Here is a 24974-nt window from a genome sequence, read left to right on the forward strand (position 1 = left end):
TGGTGTCCTTGAAGAATAGTGTCATACTGGGCACACAGCATCATTCTCTGTTGCTGACAGGTTGGGCATTCAGAGGTGACATTAGCTAGATCAGCCTTGGAAAATGGAAGTCAATACTGTTGACACTATGCATAGCCACCATCTCTGCCACCATGACCACTCTATTCATGTGCCAGTTATGCCAGTTCTGTAGTGACTTTAGACAAAGACAGGCAAACATCAACTGGCCAACTAATTTTAGGGTGGATGCTCTTGGGGTGTTGACATACGTACAGAAATCTTCCCACTTCAGGCCACTCCCATATGACCATACGCCACTACCCCAGAACTTCTTGGCTCTGATCTTCCAGTCTTTTTCCTTGCAGGACCCTGACTACCTGTACAGGCCATTTGCCACTGTTCACGTGCCCATATGTATCATCACCTTGGGCTGTTTCTTCTTCCACATGAAGCTCAAAGATCTGTCCATCGACCACGTCTTTCAAGGCCACCCTAGTCAGATTTGCATTGCAGTCTGAAGGCTTTCCTTACCCAGCTCTGCTTTCTTCTCCTTTTATCTTTCATGAGATTCCGCCCCCTCCTCCCCAGTAAACCTCCTCCACTCCTGATTCTGTCTCAGTTATCTGCTTTCCAGAGAACCCAGCTGATGCGTTAGACCTTTGGCAGCGGGGTGTGTGAGGGAATGGAGGAGGAGGAACTGTACGCACCTGTAGGATGAAGCTGTATGTAGACAGTGAATAATAACTGCTGTATTTTAGGGGGCAGGTGATGAGAACTAAGACAGGAGAAGAACTCAGAATGAGAAGGGATGAAAGAGTGGCAGTCTTCTCCCCTACCCTTGAGAATTTTTGGAAAAATTGGTGAGGTTGCTAAAGAAAGTTATACAAGGTTAAGTCATTTTATTTCGCTGCTAAAAGAAAGGGTAACCCTAGAGGCTAGAGAATTCCTGCTATATGGATGCTAAGGAAAGCGATGCATTTGAATGACATGCCCAGGAAGAGTGTGAGGGGTAAAAAAAGTGAAAACGTAACATTGATGAAAAGTGCAAAATCTGGGTTTGAATCCCATTTCTGCTAGTCTAATCGTGTAACCTTACTTCACCCTTCTGTGCCTCAGGGCCCTCATCTGTAAAATGTGCATCATAGGAGGAACTACCTCAGAGGTTTAGAGGGAGTTTGAAATAAAACAATCCTTGCAAAATCCTTAGCAGAGTTCCTGACCCAGGCTACATATTCTGTAAATGGCTGTTATTTTATCAAATCCTAGGAAACTCCAGTATCACATGTGTCACACCTCAAGGAAAAAAATGATAGCGTGCATTTTCCCCCAGAAGAACTGCAAGCATGTGCTTACTATAGTGCCCACCCAAATTGTACCACCTTTGCCCTTGCAAACAAATCTGCCAGTCCACAAAATAACTTCAATCCGTCGTTCGTCCCCCAAGGAAGACAAAGGACGTTAAAGAAGCAAGACCAGCATCCTTCATCATTCTCTCACGCATATACACAGTATCGCTCTAGCTCAGGCAGAACCTATAATCGGAGGAAATTTCAAAAAGAAGGACATATTCACTAAATGTCTTAGAAGGTATGCATTCTTTCTACCCGACATATGCCACATGGCAATTTAAACATTTCATGTAGCCTCACACATCATTACTTTGAACACGTAACATAGTGTTTCATCAGTGCTCATTTAAATGTATGGACACGCCACCATCAGGAAATGGGAGATTTCCAAATTGCTTACCCTCTAGTCAGGGGCAGTGGAGGGCAGCTCATCCCCTTACTTCCTGATTTTTCTGGTTTTCATTTGTAACTGGGTTACTACAAAAGCGATTGCATTGCTGCTATGGGCTTATGTAACAAAAAGAAAAGATATAACAAGTAAAAAGTGGAAGAGGCCCCAGGAAAACCTTGAGTTCCATCCCAGGACCTGGGCTTTCCCTCTGTTGCTTCTAATTATCCACATCAAAATTTCCACATCTTGTTCGCCTTTGCATAGACCTTGGTTTTTGTTTCCTGACCAGCGCCTTCAGATCAGGGGTGTATCTTGTCTCCTCAGTCCTCCAGGGTTCCAGGGTTCTCCTAAACTGGCATGGCTGATGAGCACCTTCAAGGCAATAGTCTGTACCTGAAGTGGCCAAAGACCTCCAAGCAGGAGCATCTGTTACATTGTGCTAAAAATTTGCTTTGCTTAGTGATTTCTCATCCTGGTACAGTCTTATTATATAATGATAGCTTTTTTTTTTTTTTGGATTATGTGCTGGGAACTGTCCTAAGGCATTTACATGAATTTTTTTTTTTTTTTTTTTTTTTGCCGTACGCGGGCCTCTCACTGTTGTGGCCTCTCCCATTGCGGAGCACAGGCTCCGGACGCGCAGGCTCAGCGGCCATGGCTCACGGGCCCAGCCGCTCCGCGGCATGTGGGGTCCTCCCGGACCGGGGCACGAACCCGTGTCCTCTGCATCGGCAGGCGGACTCTCAACCACTGCGCCACCAGGGAAGCCCTACATGAATTTTTAATGGAATTCTTACATTTATCCTATGTGCTATTATTTGCATACCCATTTTTCTGATAAACTGAGGCTAGGGTAAGTAACTGACAGAAGGTCACCTACCAGGAAGTAGCTGCTCTGCGGCTATACCACCTTCCAGGGATACTTCTTGGGGGAGACGGAACATCTGAGAGACCCTCCCAGTTATTATTCTGTTCATTCTACTGCTGGAACAGGCCCTAAGAATGTGGCTGAACGTCCGCCTCTCCGCACATATCCATATTTCCCGCTTCTAAAACAAGAGTATGTTCTTTTTTTGTAAATTTTTATTTTATATTGGAGTATAGTTGATTTACAATGCTGTGTTAGTTTCAGGTGTACAGCAAAGTGATTCAGTTATACATATACACATATCTATTCTTTTTCAGATTCTTTTCCCATATAGGTTATTATAGAGTATTGAGTAGGGTTCCCTGTGCTATACAGCAGGTCCCTGTTGATTACCTGTTTTATATATAGTAGTGTGTATTTGTTAATCCCAACATCCTAATTTATCCCCCCCACATGGTTACCAAAGGGGTATGGTTACCCCCTTATGGTTACCAAAGGGGTATGGTTACCCCTTTGGTAACCATAAGCTTGTTTTCTCCATCTGTGAGTCTGTTTCTAATTTGTAAACAAATTCATATGTACTATTTTTTATATTCCACCTAGAAGTGATATCATATAATATTTGTCTTTCTCTGTCTGACTTACTTCGCTTAGTATGATCATCTCTAGGGCCACCCATGTTGCTGCAAATGGCATTATTTCATTCTTTTTTATGGCTGAGTAATATTCCAGGGTGTGTGTGTGTGTGTGTGTGTGTGTGTGTGTGTGTACCACATCCTCTTTATCCATTCATCTGTCAATGGACATTTAAGTTGTTTCCATGTCTTGGTTATTGTAAATAGTGCTGCAGTGAACATTGGGGTGCGTGTATCTTTTCAAATTATGGTTTTCTTCACACATATCCATATTTTCCACCTCTAAAACAAGTATACGTTCTTTTTTAAAATCAGAAAAACATAGATATATGTAAAAGTAAAATATATTAACCTATAAGAAAGATCCTCTGATCTGCAGCAGAAATACACAGATCTTATTTTTAAAAGTGTTTAACCTTTGAAAGCTCATTCCCTAGAGCAGCTCATTACAGATTGTAATATGCATAGGACATCACCTGATGAGTCTAGTTGAAACTCATGTTCTGACTCAGAGATTTGGGTTGGAACTCTAGCTTCTGCATTTCTAACAGACTTCCAGGGGTACTGATGCTGCCAGTCCGTGGACCACACTTGTAGCCACACTTTCACATCTCTACCCCACAGAGGATTCACCCAGCTTTTGCCTACATCAGGAACCTAACCCCTCAGCCCCACTCAGCACGCTAAGGCTCTTCTGGCTACTCCAGATCCCCTCCCCGGATCCCACACATGTCCTTAACCTAGTCTATCAACACACCCTTGACCTCCTTCTAGCGTCTCTACCCCAACCTGTGTGCCCAGGTCATTTCCATTGGATTCCTTGTTCTTGTTTAGGGTCACTAAGGACTTCTGAAAGATGTCAGTTGCTTTTCTCCCTCCTTGCGCTACCTAGAGATTGATGCTCTTTACTCTCAATTGAGTCTCCGAAATACCTATTCCAAATCTCTCTCCTCAAGCTCCCAACAGTTCCTCTCCCTCAAATCCCCCTCTGCAGGTGACTTCCTCTCTTGCTTTAGAGAGATGGCAAGGGCAGTCAGCATAAGCTCTACCCTCTTTCTTCCTCATTTCCTCCTTTCTTTTCCCCTCCAGCATATTCCTACCCCCAGTCTACGATTTACAAATATTCAGTGTTCCTCTAAGAAAAAATTCTTTCACTTGGTTTTAACCAGTCCTTCGGACCTCACCTCTACTTTGATGACTCAGAGCATGCCGCATGTGAGCAAAATGAAACCCCTGATGCTACCACACCCCACATCTGCACTTCCCCCAGTCTCCCCCTATCAGCAAATGGCTCTGCCATTTGTCCAGTCACTCAGGTCAAAGACCTAGGAGTCATCCTTCATTTGTCTTTCCCCCTTATCCTAACGTCGTTTAGCAGATCTTAATTGATAATCCTACCACCAAAACGTATCTCAAATCTGACCCTTTCTCTCCATTTTCAGTGCTACCCGTCTGGTCTAAACTAACCTTACCTCTTGCCTGAACTAGCCGGCAGCTTCCCATGTCTGCAAGCTTTAATTCTTGCCTTCTCTAGTCCATTCTTGATGAAACCAAAGAGAACTTGAAAGTTGTCAATCTGATCATGTCACTTCTGTAAAATCCGTCAGTGATGTCCTCTTGCACTTAGAATAAAACCCAAGTTCTTTCCCTGCCTCTCTGATGTCTCCTATCACTTCCCCCCTAGTTTAGCAAGCATCAGACACACTGGCCTTCTTTTTGTTCCTTGATCAGGCGGCGCTCAATCCTGCCTCAGGATCTATACACTTTCTCTTTCCACAGACTGGAATGTACTTATTTCTTGCCTTGTTTTATTTTCGTCAATAGCACTTTCGGTATCTGAAGTTGTCTTGATTGTTTATGGACTATCCCTCCACGGTAGAATGCAAGCTCCCTGATCGTGGGGATCTTGCCTGCCTTATTTACCGAGCAGTGAACAAGCACTAGTGGACTCTAATTAATATGAGCCTGTTGAACAAATAAATGAATGAGTTACTATGAGTTACTATACTTCTGGAAGCTACAGCCCAATCCTCTACCCTGTAATGCACTGTAACGAACTTCTAGAATGAATCAGTCATCTGCAACCATTGCTTCCCCTTTTAACTACCCGCCCCATTTGCTCTGTGTTGCGACTTTTCCCCACACCATCCTTCTGAAACTTCTCCCTTGAAGGTCACCATGTGCTTTCGTGACCACACCCAACTGCGTTCTGGAGGCCTCGGCCTTCTCACCCACCGTGTTTTGACGCTGTGGAAGGCATGTCACACGTGCCTTCTTATGGAATCACGCTTCTCCCTAGGCTTCTGACAGTCTTCTTCTCCTGACCACACCTTGATCAACCCTTTTGCTGGCCCCTTTTCCTGCTTCTGATCTCCATCCATGGCTCTTCCCAGTTGCCCGACATAAAGCTGTGTTCATCTTAATTCTACATGTTCTCCTTTGGCGAACCCACCTCCTAGGACTGCAGGCGTTCTTTGCTCATGACTCGAAGCAGACCCCTACCTCACCAGTCTCTCTCCTTACAACAAACTCATGTCCCAAGCCCACCCTCATGCTATGATTTTCTTTTTTCTGCTAAAGAACTGCTATTCTCAGAGGATCGAAATACTACAGTCCTCTCTGATTACCTCTCAACTCTCACCATCTTATTCAGTCACTACCATCTGTGGATTCTTCCTTTGAAATGGTTGTGTTCATCCTTATTTCTACTGCCTACACTCTAATACCTGCCAGACAGATAAAGGACGAGAGTCCACTAACTGATTTCCTGGCCCCTGAGTCACCTGACCTCAAGCTACCTCCAATCCAGGCCCCCTTGAACAAATGGCTCCCCATTGCCTCCAAAGAAAAAGGGAAAACTCTAATTCTTTAGTTATTCATTCAGTATAAACAGAGCTTCAAGCCGGTGTTCTAGACTTTTCTCAACCATTCCACTTTCTTACTTTTTATGGTATTAAATGAAAGTATAATCTCATCACAGGCATCATCTATACAGTTCACGCATATTAAGCTTTATATACAGATGCTGTGGCCCAGAGGGCATGACTGGGTCTTGACTCTTCTGCCCCTGCATAAGGAGATGGTCAATTAAAGTTTGTCTAGCAAGTTTCTTTTGAAGCAGAAGTCTTCTATGTCCATTTGCAAAACAGAAAAATCAGATAAGACATAGATGTGAATTCTTATTATAATCATTAATAAAGATTGAAATCTCTGCAGATTTAACAACTACGTGTACAATCAACTGAAATTTTTAAGCTACATTTCTCTCACTGGCAAAAAATTTTTTTTCAAGTGTAGGCGAAATTCAACTAATTTTTCAACTACATAAAGTCTCTCTCATCCTTAAAGGGTGTTCTCTTGGTTTTCTATTCCATTTCTAATTATCAGCTATTTATCTATTTCTCTGCACCATCGAGAGTCTTGAAAGAAGAGTCTATAGTCCTGTTTGTCATTAAAGTACTGACCCAGGCTGAACTCACATTTCCTCAGTTACCACGAAGTGGGCACACAGTAAACATTGAATGTGTGAGTGAATGAATACACGGGCTCTTGTTCTCCCTGGACATTCTCATTCGTTATTACAGCTTCAAATGTACACAGACAAGCTCATGACTCCAAAACCTCAAATTCTATTTTGATCCTTCTTCTTTGCTCCTGTCCTGTAGATCCCTAACTGCTACTGGGCAGTCATTCCTAGATTCTAAGTAGGACTTTAAATTCAGTATTTTTCTATCTAAATAGAAAAATTATCCTTTCCACTAACTAGGCTGGGTTTTTTTGTATTTCTTACACTCATCAATGAAATGATCATCTTCCAGGTCACTAAGTCAGAAACTGGAAATCATCTTAGATTTCTTACCTTCCTGTTGGTTCTTCCTCCTAAGTATCTGTCAAATCTGTCTCCTACACTCTTTGCCTACTAAATCTTATCCATCCTTCAAAACTTCACTCAGTTATCACGATCTACGGGAAGTGTTCCCTAAACAGCCCATTTCCCCTTCTCTATCCGCCCATAATAGCACTCAGCAATCACAGGGTATTGAAATCATCAGCTTAGGGGCTCTCTGAGGGCAGAGAGTAAGGCTAGGCTACTTCTCATGCCAGCACAACTCCAGATATACGATGGACCTTTTGTAAATATTTGTCCAACTGTTGACTGAAATGGACTCTCACCTGCTTTACCTTCACGTGAGGCTGTGATTCAGTTACCTCTCACCTGGATTACGATAACAGGCTTGACTGCCACTGTTGTCTCAGGGATACTCAGCTCCAAATACCCTCCACACTGCGGTCAGAATGAGCTTGCAAAATGCTAATGCAAACACTTCACAGAGAGGGCCTAGAGAGCAAGAGGAATAGGAAGGGAGGCATAACAGAAAGAGTGGGCTGTTTATCCAACTGGATCACTCACTGTGGCAGGAAACAAATGACCAAACTGGGACACTGAGTCTTCTGGCCTTATGTTGACCTCATTTACTAACCCAAAGACGAGACAAGTGGAAGGTTATCTTCCTGTGCATCAAGACACTGCCAAAAAAGAAAAATCCACACAATGTTATTGGATTTGCCATTCTCTTCTAAATGACTGCTAGACCAGAGTCCACTTCAGAAGACAAGGAAAATCCTAAAAGATTCTGACATTTCTGGTCGTTGATCATGGAGATGTGGAGTCCAAAGAAGAAAAAAAAACTTTCATGGAAATTTGAGAGGATAGGAGAGTCAGGAAATTCACTTCTGCTGCCTTTTCTTTTCCATGTTGACCCAATCAGAACAGCTAGGTTATTAATGCTGCCATAACAAACAAACCCAAACACCAATGGTTTAAAAGAGCAAACTTTTATTTCTTGCTTATACTACTCATTCATTATGGTTTGACTGTAGGAGATTCTCCATGTTTTTGACATCCGCACTTTAGGAATCCTCCAGGCTGATGGAGGAAACACACTATCCAATAAAAACATTATACACTTTGCTGTACAGCAGAAATTAACACAACACTGTAAATCAACTATACTTCAATAAAATAAATTTTTAAAAAACATAATGCAAGTCACATGTATATTTAAAATTTTCTCATAGCCATATTTTAAATAGTAAAAAGAAACAGATGAAATTACTTTAAGGATATTTTCATTCAACCCACTATATTCAAAATAGTATCTTTTCAATAAGTAACAAATGTAAAAATTATTAGTGAGATATTTACAAGAATTTGGGTGCTACTATGTCCTTGAAATCTGATATGTCTTTTACATTTACATCTCATTTTGGACTGGTCACTTTCAAGTGCTCAGGGCTTCCATGTCACTACACAGTGGCTACAGGGTGGATGTGGACGTTGATAGAGAAAAGAGAACTCCGGAGGGTCTTACACCACAATGAAATGCTCCATCCAGAGCAGGTCACATGACAATACCCAACCCCGAGGGGCTGGGAAATGGCAATCCTACCAGGTTCCTGGAAAAGAGAGAGCTGGGACTATGCAGTGAACAGCCTTCAGGACTGTCACATACGCCTTCAGGAATAATATCTTCCTGTCATAACCATAGCTACTGTAACCATTATGTTGGAAAGCTGGTCTCATAAGAAGCAATCAGAATAAGTCTTTATTTTTTCTCTCCCATAACCCATTCATATCAGTTCTCTGTTTACAACAAATGCTAAAGGAACTTCTCTAGGTGGGAAACACAAGAGAAAAAGACCTACAAAAACAAAGCCTAAACAATTAAGAAAATGGTAATAGGAACATACATATCCATAGTCACCTTAAATGTAAATGCTCCAACCAAGAGACACAGACTGGCTGAAGGGACCGTATATATGCTGTTTACAAGAGATCCACTCCAGACCTAGAGACACATACAGACCGAAAGTGAGGGGATGGAAAAAGATACTCCATGCAAATGGAAATCAAAAGAAACCTGGAGTAGCAATACTCATATCAGACAAAATAGACTTTAAAATAAAAGCTGTTACAAGGGACAAGGAAGGACACTACATAATGATCAAGGGGATCAATCCAAGAAGATATAACAATTGTAAATATTTATGCACCCAACATAGGAGCACCTCAATACATAAGGCAAATGCTAACAGCCATAAAAGGGGAAATTGACAGTAACACAATCATAGTAGGGGACTTTAACACCTCACTTACACCAATGGACAGATCATCCAGGCGGAAAATTAATAAGGAAACACAAGCCTTAAATGACACATTAAACCAGATGGACTTAATTGATATTTATAGAACATTCCATCCAAAAGCAGCAGAATACACTTTCTTCTCAAGTGCACACGGAACATTCTCCAGGACAGATCACATCTTGGGTCACAAATCAAGCCTTGGTAAATTTAAGAAAATTGAAATCATATCAAGCATCTTTTCTGACCACAACGCTATGAGACTAGAAATCAATTACAGGAAAAAAACTGTAAAAAACACAAATCAGTTCTCTGGGGCGAGAACTTTCCCCACCCTGGATGGACTCTCAGGCCGGTTCCATCATATTTTCAGTCTCTGGGGTAAAGAAAAGTCCTCCAGTCACTTCAAGTCACAAAACCATCTCAAGTGGGTAATTAAAATGTAGCCTTCCGTACAATACTCTAAAACGCATTTAGAGGTAAGGAGTCTGCCTTTCACGGATCAGGCCTGGGGGCCTTGAGAACCCTGCAGGAGAAAGGGTGACAGTACGGCAAGTTCTGCTCCATTTCTCTGCCTCGTACCCCCGCCCCTGCTTCTTCCAGCTCCTCCAGAAGTAAAAAGCGTTGGGAGAGGGGTGGTGAGGAAGGCAAGGGACAGGAAAGGTTCTACTTTCCTGTTACCAACCTTATCTTGTGTTACTCTCCTCTCAACTTGTGCAAGTTCAAAGCTGCCTCTTCAGGGAGGTTTTGGTGGGTTCCCAAAGACAGTGCCCCCCATCTACCCCAAGCAGCATTAAGATGCACTTCTCATGAGGCTGGCCGTGTGTGTTCCCATGGTTGGCTGCCTACATTTTCTCCTTCAGCCCCTGAGGAGCCGATGGCCCATTCCATTTGTTGAGGTCATATCCTTCCTGTTCAGGCAGTCCTCTCTGGCAGAATCTTTTAAAGCCCCACGTGGCCCTCTCTCGCCTGTGACCCACACTGGGACGCACTCATTCAAACAGGCTTTGCCCCAACAATCCAGTAGAGGCTGATTCCAGAGTAGCCTCTGTTCCTTGCCTCTGCCACCAGGGCACACCAGCCACAGCCTCTGGACTTAGGCTGTTTCCAGGCGTGATCTGCCACTAGCTTCCGGGCTACATGGATTCCATCGGATACAGGTCAAGGTCAGAGACTTCTTAAAGCCTTTCATGGTCTACTTAGGCTGAAGGGAAATACCCTCACGCCACCTCCATGGAGTCAAAAGGAAAATTCCATTGCGTTGCAAGTGCTTTCCCCAAAGAAGCAGTCTCCCTGATTTCCAACTGATCTCTCCAAATTCTTCTCGTTTAGGTCTTCCAGATGGGAGAAGAGCAAAGTGTCGTACATCTGGCTTTCATCCTTCCTTTGCAAGTCCCATGTTGTTGTTTTTTTTTGTTTGTTTGTTTTTGCGGTATGAGGGCCTCTCACTGTTGTGGCCTCTCCCGTTGCAGAGCACAGGCTCCTGACGCGCAGGCTCAGCGGCCATGGCTCACGGGCCCAGCCGCTCCGCGGCATGTGGGATCTTCCCAGACCGGGACACGAACCCGTACCCCTGCATCGGCAGGCGGACTCTCAACCACTGCGCCACCAGGGAAGCCCCCTATGTTATTTTGATGTGGGAGTACCTGGACTTTTTAAGGGCATCAGCCAAATAGAGCAAAAAAGAATCCCATTTTAACATCTTGCTAAACTATTGTATGTTGACCATCCATGCCCGCCTAAATCATTTTACTTCCATGATCTCATTTAATCCTCAGGTCAACGGTGCAATGTTGGTGCCAGCCTCCCTATATTACAGATGCATATGCAAGGCTCCCTATATTACAGATGTATATGCAAGGAACTTGTGAAGGAGGTCTGGCATTTGATCTGCCTACTGACTAGGAGATAAAACTCCCTTCTGTAGTAGGGGTAGAAAAATTCACAGTCATTTAAAATTATTCGACTTCAGTGGGTTGATCTTCTGTCAAAAGTGCCCTGTTAGAAGGAACTACAGTCTTCCTTGTCTGAACATGAAGCCAACCACACTTCAATTTTAATGTGAGCTCATCAGCTAACCCATCATTTTTTCTGTCATTCTGGCCTTTCTTGGAAATGTGTTCAGCTTCACAGATTTGCACACATCAGACAATCTATTTCCTCTGAGCTGCCATTCAAAGGGAAATTTGATTATGGGAATTATAGGAAACACTTGACTGGACGAAACCCAACTGATCAGCACTCCAAAATAACAGGAACTTTCTTCTATATTACAGTTTAAAATAAAGACACAAGTCACAAGACAGCAGGTCAATATAAGAGATTGGGGGCGGAGAGAGGGCATGAGGTGTTTCAGAGAAAGCTTCCTAGTGGTGCCCTGACTCTGTCCAGTTGCAACCACTTCCTTCCGCATTTGCCCATTCCCTTCTCCTGCCCCACCCCCGGCAACGGTAGCTGAAGCCCAGAAGGCCCACCTCCAGTAAGGCAAGCTCCAGAGTCAGCAAAGAGAATCTCAGGCAGCTTCACTGCACTTCTTAGGAAGGCAGGAGCCTGGCCTTACAGCTTTAGGAAGGTTATCAAGTTAAACACTTGATATTAGGAAGCTGCCCGCTTAATATACAAAGAGCAAGAAATCTGCGTTCGCTGGAACACTCCCAAAGCATTCTGGGTATCCAGATTGTACTCTCAGCTGCTCCTCGTTCCACTAGGAAAGGAAACAAGGGAAGGTGCTTTAAATTCCGCTGACTTCTGAACTAGCCCCTCAGGAGTGCTGAGAGCAGGCAGGTCCAGCTAAAAAAGTCACGAGCAGCTACTCATGCTACAGGACACTTGTGTCTGCCAAACCCCAAATATGAAGCCTCTCATGTGCGAAGCATGGCTTTATTGAGATAAAACTGACATACAAGGAGCTGCGTACATGTAAAGTACACAGCTTGGTAAGTTTTGACCTATGTATGTGCCTGCGAAACCATCACCACAATCAAGATAAATGGACACATCCATCGCTCTCAAAAATGTCCTTTTCCCTTTGAAATTCTTATCCACCTCCACTCCTCTCTGCCCTCCTCCGCGTCCCCAGGCCACCACTGTTCTCTGTCACTGTAGATTCATTTGCATTTTGTAGAACTTTATATCAATACAGTAGGTACTCTTTTTTGTCTGGCTTTATTCACTCACCACACTTATTTGGAGATTCATCCATGTTGAATATTCATTTCTTTTTTATTGCTGAGTAATATTCCCTTGTATAAATATACATCATTTGTCTCTTTATTAACCTTTTATTGTGTATCTGGGTTGTTTCCAGGTTTTGATTATTACAGGTAAAGCTGCTATGAACATTCCTGTATACGTTTTACATAGTCACATGCTTTCATTTCTCTTGAAATATATCCAGGAGTGGAATGGCTGGCATATGTTTAAGTTTCTTAGAAACTCTCAAACTGTTCTCCAAAGTGGTTGCAAATATTTTATTTTCCCACCAGCAGCCTACGAGAGTTTCAGTTCCTCTGCACTTTTGCCCACACCCGGAGTGGTCAGTCTTTGTAATTCTGGACATCCTACTAGGCCTGCCTTGGCATCTCATTGCAGTTTTAATTTGCGTTTCCCTCATGACTAATGACGCTGAGCACCTTTCCATGTGCTTATCTGTCAACCACATGCCTTCAGTAAAATGTCCCCCTTTTTATTATGTTTTGTTTTCTTATTATTGACAAAACATGGCTTTTGACCACATAGCAGTTTTTCCGGTGATACACCCGGTGATATCAGTACAGTTAGGTTAAAAAAGTTTAAATACACAAATAAGCGCACAAGTATATATGTGTGTGTATATACACACACATATAGACACGTACACAGTAATCAACTCAGGAAAATGTTTCGCCACATTAGAGGATAAAATCCTCAGAAGCCTCAAAACCAATATCAAGAGGGCAGAGCTATTTGCATAGCTGTATCTAACCACAGAGGTTTCCCTTTAGATAAAGAAAAGCCTAGAGGGTGGCCCTGGCCTAACGGGAAATGTTGCTGCAGCTGACAGAGCATGTGTGGTGGGTGTAGTAAGCTGGGTGTTCCCATGGCAACAAGATAGAGAGTCAAATGGTGGTCAGAGCCAGATATATCCACGACAGAGCAGAGCACTTGAGCACCAGGATTCAGAAGCCAGGCTGACCTGTGTTTGAATCTCACTGGGCGACCAGCTTGGGGCCCTTGAGCAATATGATTAACCTCGTTTCCTTCATTTGCAAACTGGGGACGCAGCCCAACAAATGTCTACCCCATTTCCAATTGTTCCTCCACTCTCTGCCAATGGCATCACTTCTATAGCATGCAACTTCTCTCTTTCCCTGCCACCCTTCTTTCCAATCAAAATAATGCCCTTGGGCTTCCCTGGTGGCGCAGTGGTTGAGAGTCCGCCTGCCAATGGAGGGGACACGGGTTCGTGCCCCGGTCCGTGAGGATCCCACATGCCGCGGAGCAGCTGGGCCCGTGAGCCATGGCCGATGAGCCTGCGCGTCCGGAGCCTGTGCTCCGCAATGGGAGAGGCCACAACAGTGAGAGCCCCGCGTACCGCCAAGAAAACAAAACAACAACAACAACAACAAAAATAATAATAATAATGCTCTCCATTACCTGTAGATTAAGTATAAGGAAGCTAATATTTATCAAGAGTTTAGCAGATTAATTCGGAAAAGATGATGCAAAATAGCCTTCATCTAGACAAAGGCAGATATGGAATCACAACATGGTTGGGTTAATTCTAAGTGGGGTCATTCTACCATAAACTGCTACTAACTGTAGTGAAATGATGCAAGTTAAAATCAGAACCTGGACTCAAATATATCTCCCAGTTTTTTTTAAAAAATTGATTGTTGTACAAATTAAGTGAAAAACTTGTGTGGTATGTAGCCAAGTTCCTAGCACTCATAGTCAGCACTAATTAAACTTCAGCTCTTATGAAGGGGAAGTCTGAAGTAGGGGTTAAAAGCATGAACTCTGGGGTCAACCAGAGCTGGCTAGAAGTTCAACTCTGACAATTTCTAGCTGTGTGTCCTTGGACAAGTCCCTTCACCTCTCTGGGCCACAATTTTCTCATCCGTAAAATGGCAATAATGTGGGATAAATGTCCTAGAGTTATTATGAACATTAACTGAGTTCATGTCTGCAAAGTCCTTAGAATGGCGGTAGCAGACAGGAATTGTTTGCTGTTACAGCTTCAGTGATCTCCCTAAGCTCAAGGCGATGTATCAGGAGCCTCCTGACTGTGACTAGTGATTATTTCATTCACATTACTTAACCAACAGCTATTTATAGTGTGCCTGCTATGCAAACCACTCAACTAGGTATTAGGAGGGATTGAAAGAGTTGTAAGACACAGGTACGTTTCTTACCCCAAAGAACACAAACCCTAAATCAGGAACCATGGTTGGTAACATCAAGCAACACAGTATGCAACTGTTCCTAAATGCTTGATTCAAAAGATGATGGAGAATTTCAGAGGTGAAAGGTCTACCATGGACTTGGAGAGAAGGACAAGGGAGAGGCGTGGGGAGCTAAGGCACGGCATCGAGCTGGATCTTGAAGGAGGAATAAGAATGAGAGAGCCGGACTTCCCTGGTGGCGCAGTGGTTGAGAGTCCGCCGGCCGATGCAGGGAATGCAGGTTTGTGCCCCGGTCCGGGAGGATCCCACATGCCGCGGAGCGGCTGGGCCCGTGAGCCATGGCCGCTGAGCCTGTGCGTCTGGAGCCTGTGCTCCGCAACGGGAGAGGCCACAACAGTGAGAGGCCCACGTACCGCAAAAAAAAAAAAAAAGAAAAAAAAATGAGAGAGACAGGGAGCAGGGTGCTCTATGTCTCAGGGGTGCCCTTGGGGGTGCTGGTCTCCCAAGGACCAGAGAGAGGGCAGGTGGAGATTAGGGGGCAAAGTAGCAATCAGTTAGGAAAGGTAGGTGGAGGCCGGTTCTTGAAAAGTCTTTAAAGCTAGGCTATTGCTTCAATGTCTACACTAGAAGCAGTGGGGATTGAAGGACTTTATTGGTAGTTTTTAACTTTAATGTTGATTAAAATTACACGTCTCGTTTTTGTTGAAAAGTAGAAGTGCAAACTTATAGATCCCACTGCACACTTAGGAAATCAGAATCCCTGACACTGAGGCTCAGACAAAGAATTCCACAGGCTGTTCTGACATTATTCGAAAGTTGAAAGCCGTTGCTACAGAGCCTTGAAAACCTGGATTACCACGAACAGCTTCTATGGCAGAAAGGTCAGAAGGAAGGAAGCTAGGATTTGCTGAGTACCCACACATGCCAGGGGACTGACAGGTATTCTTTCACTGAGTCCTAACAACAGTCCTATTAGGGGGACGTTATGATTCTCATTTTAGGGATAAAGAAGCCAATAGTTGGACGTGTTGCAAACACAGTAAGCCGCAGACAGGGCTTTCAAACCCAGGTCCCAGGCTCCAGGATGACTGTACTTCCCAGTGTATCACCTGATTGCCCCAGAAACACCCGTGTGCGTCTTTCTCCTGAAACTTAGTGCAGGTCAAACAAAGTCCAGTAGCAAATGTGGCGTCATAAGCACTCTTCTCCCATCCTCATTTCTCTCCTCCAGTGAAATCTGAATTTACCTTCCCTTTGCCCTGAAGCTGGGCCAGAATCACTGAGGGCCATCATTTCAAGTGGAGTTTATTCTTGTAACCGAGCTTCTTCTAACTTTCTTTTTCCTCCACCCTTTCCTTTGTGGTATCTCCTAATTCACCCTGTGCAGTTTTGTTTTCTTTTATAAGTTTCAGGTGTACAGCATTACAGTGTAAAGTAAAACTCTGGAGAACATCAAAGGAAAATGGCCATGCATTTGCTCTTTAATGTTTTCCTACGATATATTAAAATAAAAACAAAGTATCAGTCTCTTCACAAGTAGTAATTTATATTCTCTGGATTTTTTCAGCCCACAACAAGTGGATTCTCTTTTCTCTATACCCTACAGAGTGATCACCATGAGTCTAGTTAACATCCATCACCACACAGTTGACCCTCTTCACCCATTTTGCCCATCTCATAACCCCCTTCCCCTCTGGTAATGGCTAATCAGATCTCTGTATGTAAGAGTTTGTTTTTGTTTTATTTTGCTTGTTCATTTTTTTTTGGTTCCACATATGAGTGAGATCAGACAGTATTTGTCTTTCTCTGACTTATTTCAATCAGCATAATATCTTCAGTGTGTATCCATGTTGTCGCAAATGACAAGATTTCATTCCTTTTTATGTCTGAGTAGTATTTCACTATATATATACACACATACGTACATATACACACACCATATCTTTATTCATCCATCAGTGGGCACTTAGGTTGCTTCCATATCTTGGTTATTGTAAATAATGCTGCAGTAAACATGGGGGCCAGCACCCTATGCAGTTCTGAAACTCCTCATTCATAGCAGAACACACAATGAAATCTTAAATAATTCCTTTTGTGGTTTCCTTTTTACCCTAAGGGTGACGTGGGGTGGCAGCTGGCGGTGGAGGAGGGTTTGTCCATAGGAGGCTTCCCTTGAAATCCACAGGAAATGATGGGGATGTGCTGTTTAGCGTTCTCGAACGTCTACAAACAAGCCCTGGGACACTGGTTGTTATTTTCAGCTAAGCAAGTTCCTCATTCTGCTTTCGAAAGCCATCTCCCTTTGGTAGGATTTTAGTCACTGTATGTGTGTCTATGAGACACTTAACGTCTTTCCTTAAATTAGTACTCTGTTCTCCACCTGAGTGGAAGATTCTCACCTTACAAGGCCTCCTTCTACTTTTTTTTTCCCAAAAGGGTGTTAGATTTATCAGAATAAATGCTTTATTTTTCTGACTTGCTATTAGTCACATGACGCAAGAAGGCATTTCCCCCCTTTATATATTCTTTCCTAATTCTCCCATAAATGATTCTCTTCCAATTTATTTTTCTCCCCACTCTAAATTGGAACCCTGGGTAAATGCTGAGCAGCCTTTTTCCAGCTTCTAGTGTTCTTCAAATGGAATTGACAGGTAGTACTTTCCTTGACCCATATCACTGAGGGCAATCTCTGTCTCTCTGGGGCTCAGCCCCGTGTGGGTTTGCTTATTTCTGTGCTGAAGGGGCCTGAATATGATTTCTAAGCCAAAGGGGTTCAGACATAATATGTATACCTATACTCTAAGTATTTACTTTGGCAAGTGACACCTTCATTCCAGTTGCCCCTGTTAGGAAGCCATAATGATGCTTTGAATTCTCTGCAGACCACAATATATAAATGTGCAGATTGTACAATGCAAATCCCAAGAGGTGACAATCACCTAGACCACAGTGTGACTAATGCTCCCTGGAGTTAAGCAGTGCACACCCTGCACAACCATACTTAGAAACTTCTTTTCCTCTAATGTAAATCATTTTCTGCATTCTTAAAAATAATGGTCATTTATAGACTCTTTTGCTTGCCTAAACATTATAATCAAGGTCTCATAAATTTTAAATTACTGATAAAGACTTAGGGAATAGGAAGATATACTGTCTGTATATCTTCCTTTTCCCTATGCCTTATCTTTATTTTCCCCATATTTTATTTTCCCTATCATCTTGCTCCCTAGAATATACTTTGTTTTTTAAAAAATTGCAAAGTCATTGGGATAACTTGGGAGATGACAGATGGTGTTATCCTCAGTAAGGGAAAGTAGGTGGTAAAAAGGGGGAGTCACTAATGTCAGGCAAAACATCAGAGTCATGGTACCAAGAAGACGCTAAACATGGTAACATTTATTTCAAAACTCAAAACTGATTCCATATTAATAAATACTTTTAACACTGAATATAGGAAAACTACTATGCATGTTCTAATACAGTTTACTAAAGAATCAGAGAAAAGGTAGTCTTTCATCTCTCGGCCATTGAGAAAACAGTCTGGAGGTAGGAATAGCTTCAAGGATATTGTGTAGAATTGGGGGAGGGAAAGAGAGGAGCTGATAAAACCAGGAAGAATTTTCTACTCTCCTTTCCTTACTAGGGCCTTAAAATTAAAAATCTGAAGTTGGAAAATACACCTGCACAACATACCAGATTTCCTTCTCAATTTTGGTTTAGAATCACTAGTTGGTGGACGGGGTCAAAAATTGGAAGCAGGTACCCAATTTGAATCTAGGTCAGATCCCGCTGGCTGATGATGGGTCCATGAGGCCCCTCAGAGGCCAAGCAGGAGACCGGACAGCTTGTCCTTAAAGCATCTGCTTTAAGGCACAACCACAGTATCTTTAACTCAAGAATTGAAGGCATGGCACAATGTGACGGCCACCTCCACGTGCTGTCTAGATGTAAGTCCTTTCAGAGCTGTCTTTGTATAAACTCATCAGCCAATCAGCCGGCCTGTGATCCAGCCCCTCCACCCTCTGGAGCTGGGGGGACACTTCAGGCGGGCAGCTGTCCAGCCCCTTCACCCATGGAGAGACCCCATAGAGAAAACCCCTCTGGCCACTTTTTTCTGCAAACACTCAAATGAAACAGAATCTTGCAGATTTGGAGTTCCTGCTCCTAATTAGAAAAAATGGTAGAGAAATGCTCTGGAAAGGAACAAAGATAGCCCCGAGTCAGATCAGTCTCCAGTGCGAGTGGAACACGTCTGCTTTGGGCAGCTTCAGGACGTGGAGAGGACCCTGGTTTCCTCGGGTCTTTTTCTCAGAAGACATAATTTTCCAGGCTGTCGTCACAAGGCTTCAAGCTAAAGCCACCACTGCGGCGCTGGCTCTCAGGAAGTTTCTGGGTAGGGCAAGGAAGGAAGAGGGTTCTCCTTGACCGTGATATATGATCCTGTGGCCAAGAGCAAGGGAAGGCAGCAAAAGTGAAAAAAAGAGGTTTGTACCTAGTGCTCTTAGTACAGGTGGGCAACAGTTTTAAAGGGAAGAGTTGTTTCAGGTTCTGAAGGCCACAGAGGGACTCCGGCTGCACTGCCATGGGTCCTAGAATCGTGGGGCTTTTGAAGCTAGGGAGGACCTCAGGGCTCTCCTAGTTCAACTCCTTCATTTTCCAGAGGAGGAACCTGAGGCCTGGAGAGGGTAAGCAACGTCCCCAGGCCACACAGCTTGTTATATCTGCCTGGGGGACACAGAGAGCGGCAGAGAGGCTTCAGTGAGCAATGCGGTCGGTGTAGGCGAACATCACGCAGCACGTGGTTAGTTACATTCAGGACCCCCGAAGATGACAATGTCCCACCCCTGGGCCCTTTCTCGCTGATCTGTCGCAGAAGTGGCCAGGTCCTGGACCGAGCTTATCCATGAGGTTCCCTCGGGAAGCGGGGTGGTGCAGGTCGCCGGCGTGTCCTCACTTCCCCGTCCGGAAGGCCACCTGGATGGCTTTGATCCACTCGGTACGCTCCTTGGGGGTGGCCGCTTGCAAGAAATAGTGAACTTCATCAGCCGTGATGATCTCAAAGAGGTTCTCGTCTTCACTCTTCTTGCCTGGTGAGAGAAAAAGTGACGGTGGGCATGGGCACCGGAAAGGTCCCTAGTTCACCCTCCTTCTGCAAGCAATGAAGTCCCCATTTTTCAAGCATTCCAAAAAAATTAAATATGTGATTTTCAAACTTACTATCACTGTATGATCATACATATTCATTATATGATTATCTATATAGTGCTTATATATACAGGTATGTAGTATGATTTTGTGCTTGTGTGTGTATGTGTGTTTAAGAAGTAAAACATTCAAGGAGAAATATTTTATAGTTTATAAGCAAACTAAATTTCTCACTTTTGCACACAAATAGTGTTTAACCCTGTAATAGTGTCCAGTGAGTATCTTTCCTCCACTCACAACATAAACCAAGAGCTGACCTCAATATATTTTTTTAAAACATCAAAAAAAACCCAGATTCACCACCAGTGCCATCAGTATAGCCTGAACTGGTTTTTATCAAGGGCTAAGTGAGACTCTTCGCTGAAAGATCGGAAGGCAGCACACTTTCCAGTACTGTGACAAGACTTAAAACACATCCATCTCAGATCGCAAAGCAGCACGCTCTCCACCCCAACCCTAAGGAAGACCCTACGGGGAGAGGCGAGTGAGCAGATCCAGGAATAGTAAAAATCTCAGCTTTTGCAGCTGCAGTGCTTTCCTGTCAGCCTCTATAACCTCATAAACCCAAAATGACAAGGAGAAACCAGGGTCTGGATGTCTGAACCACATCTTCCCACTGACACCACTCCTCCCTACACCTGAGGAGACACGGTCATTTCATCACCAAATCATAGACTTGTGATCAGGACCCAAGGGTCATCTGGTGCGACTCCATCATTCTCGGAGGAGATGGGAGAGCCCAGATTAGTTACGCAACTCAACGCAAAGTTGTGCCACTCACTAACTAGCCTAGACCTAACTATAACCCAGGAGCAGTTCCTGCTCCCCACACCGCCTCACGGCGCAAATGTTCCTTTTGTTGTGGGATATTTCCTGGTCTGTAAAAGGTCCCCTTTAAGGAACGTCATGGCTCAGTCTCAGGCATCAGGAGGTAACAAGTGTCTCCATCTAAGCCGGTTCTGAGGTGATGGATTTTTCTCAGCATTGCACTAGGATTTATTCAAGGCATCCACAAAACCACTCCAAGTCCCCGAAGCCCGGAGAGCCAGTGCAGCAGTTGGGAGAGAATAGCTTTGGGTCTCTCTAAAGTTTTCAGACAGTAAATTCATTCATGCCTGAGTGAGGGAGTGATGGAGTGAGTGCTGTTGACTCAGGGTGCCCAGGTGTGGGAAGGGAGCCTGGGTAGACACACCTCTCTCCCACAAAAATTCATTCTTACCATCTGGGTTGCTCTCCACTGAGGTCACCACACAGCCTCTCAGGCGAATCGCTCCCAAGGGATCTTCCCCCTAAAGGAGAGAGGAGTCCTTCATTATGTTTCCAAAGTAAAATGTATGGGTATACTTTATGCTGTTGGTGCAAAAGCCACACAGACTCACTGTGGAGTAGATAAGAGCAGAAAGAGATGAAAGAGAACCCCTTCTGGAGCCTCCATCCCTCAGTTCACACAGCTGGGGGGTGTGGAAGCTGGAAGACGAGACACAAGTCAATCTGAGCTTCACATCCGGAGGAAAGTGGCAGGCAGAGGAGGCAGTGAAGCTGAATCATCACGTCCCATGAGAGAAGGACCACATGTTTCCAGAGCCCTTTGGCCCCAGGCAACAGGCATAGTAGTATAACCTCCACAGGAGGGAATCGAAGAGCCCTGCCCTGCAAGCAGAGGCTGAGGACCCGGTCCAGATAGACATGCTCATTGTATTGAGGAAAAAGCCCTCTTCTGAATAATCAACAGCCCAAATGGCTGGACTCAAACAATGTTCTCACTGAAGTAGGCCTAGAAGAGGAATTATCACTTTTTTGCATATCAAGCCAAGAGCACAGTGTTGGATTGGTTGAGTTCCTCTGAAAATATCAGATTGGGGCAAACAAAGAAAATTCTGTTGAGTTGACCAAATAAATGACCATAGAGTGATATTTTCTTCCATCCCTGTGATTCTGCTGGCCTCAAAGCCTACGATCTCAGATCTTTGCAATAAGAAGGGGTAGGACAAGGTAGAGGAGGGTGAGGAAAAAGAAGAGGGGATCGTGAAGAGGAAAGGGGCTTCAGCAGAGCAGAAAGGGGCCTGGGAAGCCCAGTGGATAGAAGCAGCAGAGGCTTCTAGTGGGATGGGTTTAGCGAGCACAGCCTCTCACCCCAGCAGGGTCATAGTAGTGCAGATACGCAGGGTCTTCTCTCAGAATGAATTTCCTCACTTTCCAGTTCTTCCGCCTATGCCCCTGTATCCAAGATCAACACAGAAAAAGAAAGGATGAGTTCTTCGCATCAGTCAGTACACCTAGTACCTACGTGATAAGTCTTGTTGAGTTGAAATAAGAAAAAAATAAAGATGAAATCCTAACTCCAGGAGAAACCAGGCTACAACCCAGACCTTTGTCAGAGAGATAGCAGTAGATAGATGTTATTAAATCATGGATTAAGTTATTTCTAAGATTGTCTTACAGCTTTAGAATTATATAAGACAGTACTATGTACAGTGTACTGTGTTAGGTAATGGGGTGCTATCAAGAGATTTAAGACATGGCCCTGTGCTTCCAAGAGTTTATAACCTATGTGGAAATATAAAATAGCAAATGTCCAAATCAAATAACATGTATAGGTAATGAGTTTCAAAGAATTCTTTAAATATTTATTGTTTATTATTTGGAAAGTTAATTTGGGGTTTTTTTTGGTTTTTTTGGGTTTTTAAAATTTTTACTGAAATACAGTTGATTTACAATGTTGTGTCAGTTTCAGGTATACAGCAAATTGATTCAGTTATGTACACACACGTATATATATTCTTTTTTAGATTATTTTCCATTATAGGTTATCACAAGATATTGAGTATAGTTCCCTGTGCTATACAGTAGGTCCTGGTTTCAAAGGATTTAAATGAAAGGTATGTAATTGTGGGTTTGGGATGTCAAAGAGAGCCTCATAAAAACCTACATTTATCCACGTGGGACACACAGGAGTTATACAGGTGAGAAAGAGGTGGGTGGGAAGACCACTGACAACAAAAAAAGCAGCGGTGGGAATGTCCAAGGCATATTCAGTCAGGCTAGAAGGCAGGGCTCATGAGGAACAGCAGAGGCAAGTTTGGAAAAGTGGAAGCAAACAGTAAAAAATGAAACATGGGGGTATTTTCATTGGTGGCTTTTGAGTTGGAAGCGAAAAGATTACAGTGACATTTTAGGAAGATTAATATGGTGACAACATACAGGATGGACCAGCTGGCTAGATGAAAGATAAGCCAGGGGTAAGATAATATGGTAATAAGAAGATCATCAAGAAATGATTGCAACAATCCTGGCATAAAATCATTAGGGACTAACAATGGGTAGCAGCAATGGAAATTGGAAGCAATAGTGGTTGTGACAGACATGATGAAGAATAGGACTTGGCCCTTCCCCATAGAATTAACCATTGACATCATCTAGACTGTGGGTTCTGAGGCGGGATTTGTGTCTGTTTATCTTTGTTTCTCCCACGCCCAGCACCGTGCCTGGCACACGGGAGCCCCTTCATATCTGTTTGTAATTGCCTTGAATTACCCAGTTATTTCAATTAGCTGATAGCAGTTGTTTAAAATGTTAGGTTAAACCTGATCCTATGATTTCCCACAGTAAATTCAAATGACAACTCCAGAAGCTAAAAAAATTAGATTAGAAAATACATAGTTTCTATGTTGCCAGTATGAGGAATATTGTCTGCTATTTCTGAAGTACCACATGCTAAGAGGCACATATACAAATTTTCCAAAATTTTTCACTGCGCTTGTGTAGAAAGTGATGAAACGTTTGTGATTTTAGCAAACTGTGTCTCCTTCATAATGCCAGGTCAGAAGAGTCTAAAGAGAGCTTTCAGGAATGGGTCTAAGTTATCTGGCAGGTCGTCTGGTCAAGGAGCTCAGCTCCAAAGAACCTTTTACTTGCCTGAAGCATGGAGCGAGGAATTCTGTAGAGTCATATGGGAGAACAGAGAATATTTCTATCTGCAGTATCACATACAGAATGGCTTTTGTAAAGCGTCAGTTTCTAGAATTCTTGTTATGAGTGCCTGCAATTTGCCTTAGCTGACGCTGCCCGTGGGCTGAGGACACTAAGGCTTCTGCCCCACGCCGTTTCCTCCAGATCCACGGATACACAAGTCCAGTCCAGCTGGGACTTTGTCTACCCCTTTTCAACCTTCATGTTCAGTTTCCTCAGGGCTCCGCTCTAAATTAAGGCTCGTCAGATCAACTAACTCAAGAAAAGTCCTTCATGGCTGATAACAATCTAGAACTATAGAAGACACCAACAAAAAGGAAACAATGAAATTCCTCCCCCCCAAGTGATTCCTGCTTTAACAGCCACCTTTCAGCACCTGTAATGAAAGAGCCAGATAACGTAGGAACGTTTGTCAGAACAAATGAGAAATCAGGTGATGGACAAGCTCTGCCTATGGGCAGCTGCCCGATCCTTCCCTGTATAAGGCTGGCCCTGCCCCTATGCTCGTCCTTTAATCTAGTCAGTGAGCACCCTGTCATAAAAGTTATTAGAATCGTCTAGAATCCTTTCTAAACCGTGGCTGTATTATTCCCTAGGACCTCGTTCTCTCAAAACCTGATGTGAAGGTAAGTTTTCCACACTAATGCCCTACTTCCCCTAGTGAAACTCAAAATCCATATCAACGTTCTCCTTTTTAAGTATAAATATACGTTCAACTTTGGTTCTTCTCTCTTCACCCTGGAAGTTCAGGGTCCTATTATAAGTCAAGTCTCTCAGTCCCACGGGACCTGTAGACAATGCCTGGAAATCTCCTTACGGCAACCAGATTCTCTCTGCTACGTACTGAGAAGTGCCTTTAAGACAGCTCACGGCACAGCCACGAGGGCAAGACCCTGGCCTTAAAAAGCAGCTTTGGCTTCTCGACAACATATACCAGCCTCAGTTGTTTCACCCTGAATATTTGCATATTTTCCCGTAGAGGTGCTGGCCCTGAGTTCTTCACTCAGCTCCAGCCCTTGTGTTCTCTTA

At 43.6% G+C, this 24974-nt stretch overlaps 1 protein-coding gene across 5 annotated transcripts in view; it reads right to left on the reverse strand.

Moving 5' to 3' along the window:
* Positions 1-18147: 18147 nt before the first annotated feature.
* PLEK (pleckstrin) overlaps positions 18148-24974 on the reverse strand; it is a 58568-nt gene continuing 51741 nt past the window's right edge. For all 5 annotated transcript variants that reach the window (XM_030877422.3, XM_060309827.2, XM_060309828.2 and 2 more), the window contains 3 exons: positions 22110-22193; positions 21196-21265; positions 18148-19858 (listed from right to left, as the gene is read on the reverse strand). In XM_030877422.3, coding sequence (XP_030733282.1) covers positions 19722-19858; positions 21196-21265; positions 22110-22193 — 291 coding nt within the window. In that variant the 3' untranslated portion in view covers positions 18148-19721. The remainder of the gene's footprint in view (positions 19859-21195; positions 21266-22109; positions 22194-24974) is intronic.

The sequence above is a fragment of the Globicephala melas genome, chromosome 12, assembly GCF_963455315.2.
Source record: "Globicephala melas chromosome 12, mGloMel1.2, whole genome shotgun sequence".
Classification (NCBI taxonomy): Eukaryota; Metazoa; Chordata; class Mammalia; order Artiodactyla; family Delphinidae; genus Globicephala; species Globicephala melas.